General features: G+C 34.4%; 1 protein-coding gene across 1 annotated transcript; it reads right to left on the reverse strand.

Annotated features, from left to right (window-relative positions):
* Positions 1-719: 719 nt before the first annotated feature.
* Positions 720-7045, reverse strand: LOC125660428 (mediator of RNA polymerase II transcription subunit 15-like). The gene is made up of 3 exons (XM_056149496.1): positions 6784-7045; positions 3846-4889; positions 720-1108 (listed from the first exon to the last, which is right to left on the reverse strand). Exons 2-3 carry the CDS (start codon positions 4879-4881, stop codon positions 1098-1100), a joined length of 1047 nt encoding a protein of 348 aa, XP_056005471.1. The 5' UTR covers positions 4882-4889; positions 6784-7045; the 3' UTR covers positions 720-1097.
* Positions 7046-7725: the final 680 nt, after the last annotated feature.

Raw genomic sequence — 7725 nt, forward strand, 5'->3', positions numbered from 1 at the left:
GTTACTGCCCTTGACAACATTTAAAAAAAAAGAAGATAGATAATGGATTGAATTATAGAAAATATAAAGTTTTTGGTATCAAACAATTTACCAGATTATTAACTATACCCAGTGAATGAAATTCCTCTAAAGCATATATTTTTAACATGCACGGATTTTAATCAAATAAAGATTTTCTAAAAACCTAGTATGACATTACATGGGGATGGAGCTACCTTAAATGTCGACCACCAGTTAAATCAATAACCATTCTCGATCCTGGCACCTACCAGCTTCTGTGAAATAAATAATACACAAACAGTTTATTTATAAAGGTTTTTTCCCCAACCAAATTGTATTCAACCACTAAAGAGTTATCTCCCCAAAATGAGAAGTTTTAAAAGTAGGATTGATTGATTTATTGTATATTGTTTAAAAAAAATTTCACCATTGCTGGTGAAGGGCTGCAAAATTTAGGCCTATGTTCGGCGCTTACGGCCTTTGAGCAGGGAGGTATCTTTATTGTTCCCCACCTGCTATGACACGGGACCTCGGTTTTTGTGGTCTCATCCGAAGGACCGCCCCATTTAGTTGCATCTTACGAAAAGCAAGGAATACTGAAGATCTATTCTAACCCGGATCCCCACAGGACTTAAAAGTAGGAAATTGGAATCTTTTAACCAACAGGACTATAAAGGAAACTCGTTATATCGGTATACAACCAAGTAAATTTAAAAGACTTTATAAGAATATCAACAATTTATTTTTTATAACAGCATACAATAGATTGGAATTGTACGACATTTCACAAGAATATGTTTCCAGTATTGAAAGAAATTTATGCATGGCCTTCCTATGCTTGATTCTTGCGTAAACAAATATTTTATAAAACATTTTATATTCCCTACCCTGGAAAAGAATTTAAAAACAAACAAAACATGAAGAAGTTCGAGACAAACATCCGGTGACACATTTTGATATTTGAATTCCTCATTCCGCTGATCAATTTAGCACTATTTAAGAAATGGTATCTTCGGTATAGAAAAGTCCTTGCAGCATCTCAAATAAATATTGACGTAGAAGATATTCTCTTGATCAACTTGCTCCAAGCATGACCCTCAACCGAAAACTGCAATGAAAACGTAAAACATTTAAATATATATATATATTTAAAAACACTGTAGGATCTTCATGACTTACAATGGGCGTGGTAAAAAATAAACTCCCGAATTATTTTAACTGTCCTGTACCTGTGTTGTTTACCACGCATAATTCTTATCTATGAATGAAAATTACAAAAAAACATTTAAATTACTACATGTATCTCCATGATACACAAAACAACAATAAGTGACTCTGTTTTTGTCTGTTTATTTGGGGGGGGGGGTGATGCAAATAAGTCGTTTTATACATGCGGTAAATGCAATGAAAGGTTTCAAAGATGACGAATAGGGATCAATTTCATAACTCCTATAAGGAATACAAAATAAAGAGTTGCGCAAACACGGACCCCTGGGTATACCAAAGGTGGGATCAGATGCCTAGGAGGAGTAAGTATACCCTGTCGACTGGTCACATCCACCGTGAGCCCTATGTCTTGATCAGGTAAACGGAGTAATACGTAGTCAAAATCAGTGTGCCAAGAACGGCCTAACAATCTGTATAAAACACGTCAAACAGCATTTGACCAATGATAGGTCGTATTGGCAAACTAGATCATTATAACGACCATAGAATTTGCGAAATGTTGACTTTAAATGAGACTGTTGAAACCCCTGTAACATCAACTTGTTTGCCAGTAGTCTGCCTCGATTTAAAAACTGATCATACGCAGAACAAGCTCTTATGTATCGAATCAGTTGAGAAATATAAACATCATACGCAGGAGATAATGGAATATTGCTAAATAAATATAGGGAGTTGACGACGGAGAAGATGAAATCATCCAGTTTGCCATACGTTGATTGGTTAGTTTGTCGTTGATATCCATTTTCAAAAAAATATCTAAGTACGAGGCAGATGTGGGGGGCTCTGTGATGTCTATAAATGAAAATGATTATTGGTCGTCGATATATCTAAATGTCGATTTGAAGGTCACAGCAAGAGATGTTTTTCTTCTCATGTAGAAGCTTTTGATGCTCCGCTTCATCAGAATATAAAAACAGTTCATCTAACAAAGGAGCACACAAAACACCAAGTAAATGTATGTCCATGATCATGGGGATATAAAATCAACAATTGTCTGGGTGTGCATGTTTGTTTCATTTGATTTCAGGTGGGGTTTTTTTTTGGGGGGGGGGGTTAAATTTTTATTTATGTTTTTTGTTTGGTTTATGATGCTATTAAGCCGTATTAATTTCATAAAAAACATTTACATTTTAAAAACTTCTAAGGAACGGGTTTTCATAAATAATTCGGTCTATTATCATATAAGTACTTGTACTAATAATAGTTTCTTAAGCTGACAATCTTAATTTCATATATAATCATTATTAGTGAAAACTCTAGTTTCTCCTCCCTGGTATGTCTTTTTTTAAATAAAAGTATTCAGGCCAGGCCAGGAATATCAAGCAACCATCCTTTCTGAAACTCTGATTAACAATTTACCATTGATATAAACAAATTAACGTATTCCTAATTCAAATAATGTTTCAATGGAATCGTTGCTCTATTTAATTGAATTATTGCATCTTCACTCATGACCGTCAACCAACAAAAAAGAAAAAGAAAGAAGAGGAAGCTGGTTCACTTTTAAGCTGTGTATGTGAATTAATGAAAAGAATTGCATTTGAATTACAGTTTGCAATTACAAGTTTACTATTTTTTCATACACATTTTTTTTTTACAAGTATCAAGCAGATTTTTCATATCTGTCATTCAACAGTTTTTCAACTAATTGAACCCTATCGCAAAATTATTAAAAGTATATAGCTTACAGACGAAGGTATATTATGATTATGGTGTTTGGTATCCAAAGGTTTTGATAGAATTTAACACGAAACTACTTCTGTGTAAATTGTAAACATACGAGGTATCTGGGAAATATCTTTCCATATGGTTTAAAAGTTATTTATATGACAGAACTCGAATTTATAAAGGTGTGTTATCTTCAAGATTATCTAATAATGCAGGTATCCCCCCAGAAAATACACTGTGTCTATGTAAAGTATTAGACTATATGTTAGGAATATTTCGATGCAACATGCAGATTACAAAATATAATGATGACCTTTCCATGATATTATTTTTCAGAAAACTAGGATTTTTTTAAAATATCGTCGACAGATCGTTTATTTTTAAACCTCTGTTGCCAGTGGACAAATTAATCAGTTACTAGTATATCATAATTATTCGGTGTGTAATTTCATGACATTTGCTATCATCACATTTGGAGAAGAAATTGTAATTTGTTAAGAATTTGGGTTTTATTATTTTAATTATTCACACAATAAAATAAAATGCCTGATAGACCAAGAGAACATCAATTTTGATGATAATGCACTCCTTGCATCACCAACATGCAATAAGTACAGCATGTGTTTGGATTAATTGTTCCGATAAGAATGTCTTTATTACATGTTAATGAGGATAAACACTCAATTCACTGAAATGATATAAATAAATATTATAAACTTTCTCTGCTTTTTTTTAAAATTTGTAAATATAGTCCTATACCGAACACAGATAAATCTGTTTAAGTACATGTATGCCTATTGCCCGCTGGATACTACAGGATTGCTTCATGAATGTCTTTCTAATAGCTAAAAGAGATGGCAGCGATTGAAATGACAGGCGATTTTCATTTCCTGGGTCTATTATTTTGTTTTTTGTTTATTAATAGATTAATTCTCTAAAATGAAACTTACTTCTGCTTAAAAATCCTCCAAATCCTCCCCGACCCTGTTGTTGGATTGGTGACGTCATTACGGGCGGCTGGAATCCTGTGAAGCCCGCCATACCAGGTAAGCCGCCGGGAATAGATCCCATAAATCCACCCATTGGCCTTCTGTTCATATCCATCGCCATTCGGACGCTCGGGGGAAGATTGCCAGCATCAATAATACTGACTTGCGGCCTGCCTCGATTGTTCATGTTGCGATTTCCAATGTTAGGGTTGCCGAAGTTTGGATTACCGATGTTTGGGTTGCCAAATTGGTTGGGATTAACGCTAAGTCCATTCCCAAAAGGAGTGCCATCGAATGGATTGGCATTGAAAGCACTAAAATCACTGGGTCCTGCTCCCATGGCATTGACGTTGAATGTGAACATGTCATTTCCTTGTGTCCCAAACTGATCAAAACCGCCACCAGGTCCCTGGTTGGGAGGCAGTCGTTGTCCCTGATTGCTGAAACCTGACCCTACTGGACCTGTGTTAGAAAAACCTTGTTGACCATTTGGGTTGAATCCATTTTGATTTGGGAAACCAGGTTGTCTATTAGGATTTAGAGGCATGTTGTTACCCATGGAGCCACTCATTACCGGGTTCCGGTTCTGCATCTGAGACCCCCCTACTGTTAACCAGCTCTCCTCTGGGGTAAGACTATTCACCCGAGAAGATTGCATATTCGTTTGCGTTAATTGGTTCTGAGGAGGGAGATTCTGATTTTGTGTTGGAAAAGCCATTTGTGCTCCCTGTTGCTGTGGGTTGCTAAGCATTGGCTGGTTTTGCATTGGCGGCGGATTTCCCTGGGGAGGCCCCCTTGACTGCTGTGGCAGGTTGTTTCCCGATGCCTGATTTGAAAACGCTAACCCAGCTGGGGGTTGAGTGGGGCCATTGCTGGGAGGCTGGTTTGGGTTAAAGTTCATTCCACTAAAATCAAACTGAGATAAGTCAAAGTCCTGGTTTTGTCCACACACGATGGTCGCTAAAACCGAGAGAAGAGCGATCCACAGCGTTGCCATCGGGATTACTACAGAAAGACAGAAACAGAAGTTGACGGATAAAACAAAATTGAAACTCAAGTTTGGCACCTAAATTTTGTCACGTGGAGAAAATGCATATAATTATAAGTTGATATTATTACTTTTGTATAATATCCCAGTAAAATTAGGTTTGAACCCACAAAAAAAAAGCGCAACGGATTACAGACCATGATATGAACGTATTGTATGATGTACGAGGTTACTCCTTTATTGGATTGACATTTGCTTTTCCATGTAGTCTTTTAACTTTTGTGCTGCTGTGTACCTCTGGTGTTTCTTATTTGTTAAGAGTCAAAATCAGCAAGCACCAAGCATTTCATGGAAAGTCAAACAAGTTGTTGATACTATAGTTAAAAGTGTTTGGTGATTAACAGATTAAAGAATCTTTATACAGCACACATGAAGGAGTTGTATAGTGAGTGTATTTTAAGAGAAATAGTTGTACTTTACTGAACGATTAACTAAACATCTAAACAATACCAGATACTTGTCTATTCTTATTAAATTAAAGAATGACGATCAAATTATTTCCCAAAGGAAAGATGGAATGTCGTTTTTGTACTTTTTTGTGATTAAAATGATTTGCCCCTGGATAGCAAAGAAACATCGCTGTTTTTGCTGTTCTGATAGCTTTCTTTAACGCATTACGACATTGGTAAATAAAATTGACTGTGTTTAGTCATTCATTTTCTGGTTTACAGACAGATTTAACGCATTTTCGACATAGAAATGGAGTGCTTCAGGAATTTTGTATTAAACTAAGAAATAAGAATGTGCGTATCCTATATATGAGGAAAAAAATACTATGGACGACTTCTTGTTCAGAACGTTTTAAGATATTTAGATGTCCAAAATAAAATTCAATATTCATTAGTCTCCTGATAAAAATTACGTTTTCAAATTATTGAAAGTTCTCTTAGCACCTCAGACAAACATGATAGCCATGTTTTATCTTCATTTATAAACGTTTGTTTGGGTATCGTCATAAAACAACTCTTTGATTAAGCTAATGAAATGTACATGCAATTTAACACACGGTCGATGTTATGCAGTTATCTACGTTAGATCCAATGGTATTTTCTATTACATTAAGTTCGGCCAATCGTTTTGTTATATTGATCTAACTGTAAAAAATGATAATGATAATACTGTTTTTAAAGAACTAAATGTATGAATGATCCAGTTTTCCTTATTTGTCATTAGTGAGTCAGTGGAAGATATCGTAAATATCTTAGGGCAAAATGTACCCTTATAATAGCGATGATTGATCATTACATGTTTTTTTGCGTGTGCAATTATTTTGATATAAAGTGTATTTTAACATAGTAATTGGCAAGATATATTCTTCCTCAATTATATTACATTCAGAACTTTGGTTTGGAAAAAAATAATCTATTCTTTAATGATTCTCGGACATTTTGTGCATTTTCAAAGAATCTAATTCAATTATTTCGAGTATCCTTTGATGCTTTCCTTGCCTAGAATGGGTTAGTTTGTCAGTGCTAAGCCTCACTACTTGTACCTCAGATAAAAATGTTTAGGGTGTGTTATGAGGTTACATGTAAGTTGTATAGTATCCCCAAAATACAAAAACAAACAAACAACAACAGAAAAACCAATAGAAAGCCATTCCTTGTTTTTTTTTTATATTTTGGGATTTAACTTGTTTCTTTTTTGTGTGATTTAACTTGTATAATAGCATGTATATAATTTCAATCAGGATTTTTTTTTCTTGAATATCATTATGAAATGTAAATTAGCATAGTAATTGATCATTTAGTACTGGCTTCATTAATTTCATAATTTTTAATGAAAAAAAAAATTATTTCAATGCTTTAAAGGGCATTTCAAAAAATATATCACCTGAGCTTATATTCTTACCTTTTATTAAAGCTTTCAGAAGAAGTTATATTCCTATTTTTTAAAGTTCTGAATACAAAATGACAAGCATGTGACTTTAGTAGTTCCTAGGGTCCGTGTTACTGGTGTGCCCTGGGCTGTAACGGAAGTTCAACACGTAACGGTGGTGTATGAGACGGTGCGGCAACCAATAGAAAGGCTACCTGATACAAACCTATTAAAACTGCTCCCTGTCGAGTCATAATACGCCATGTACAGCTGATTCACCAATAAGTGGGTGTCTGTCCATTCATAGTTCACCCGAATTTACGTGTAACTCACCCGGCACTTCTATACAATTAACACAAATCATATCAAATATATTTTAACATGGAATGTTTATGTTGTTATCTTTAGAATTATTAAGTTGTCTTCTTATTTAAATTTTGGTGGTGTTTGGTTTGTTTGGTTTTTTTTTCCTGATTTTTTTTTCTTGTTTTTTTTTTTTTTTAAACTGTTTTGTTGTTGTTGTTGTTTTGGATGTGTGTGTGTTTGTGTGTGTATTTTTCTAAAATCATGAATTAGTACGTAGTTTAAAATCAAGTATTAATGATTTTGAAAATTTATAATTACCACACAAGTAATTTACATGTAAAATTACAAAGAACGTGTTTTTTGTTTTGTTTTTGTTTCTTTTGGTGTTGTTTCATTTTTTACAGACCCACCCCCCCCTTCCCCCCAAATGTGAGTGCTGTATCTCACTTGTAACTCAACAACTGATATTCAAATTTTGGTTGACCATTAGAAACACTTTAGTTAAGCATTGTTTTCAGCTCAAATCGTGTTCATGCCCCTTTGAATAAATGCAGCAAATTTCGACCTCACAAATGCATACTAGAGGACTTTTCTTCTCTTATTTCACTTACATCAGGTGAAACTTTTATCGTTTCACTGAGCTAAAGACACCCTTCAGACGTATTGAGT

The sequence above is a fragment of the Ostrea edulis genome, chromosome 9, assembly GCF_947568905.1.
Source record: "Ostrea edulis chromosome 9, xbOstEdul1.1, whole genome shotgun sequence".
NCBI classification, from domain to species: domain Eukaryota; kingdom Metazoa; phylum Mollusca; class Bivalvia; order Ostreida; family Ostreidae; genus Ostrea; species Ostrea edulis.

Bases quoted from the DNA above. Each gene is read 5' to 3' on its own strand.
- LOC125660428 (XM_056149496.1), bottom strand. From the start codon at position 4,881: ATGGCAACGCTGTGGATCGCTCTTCTCTCGGTTTTAGCGACCATCGTG.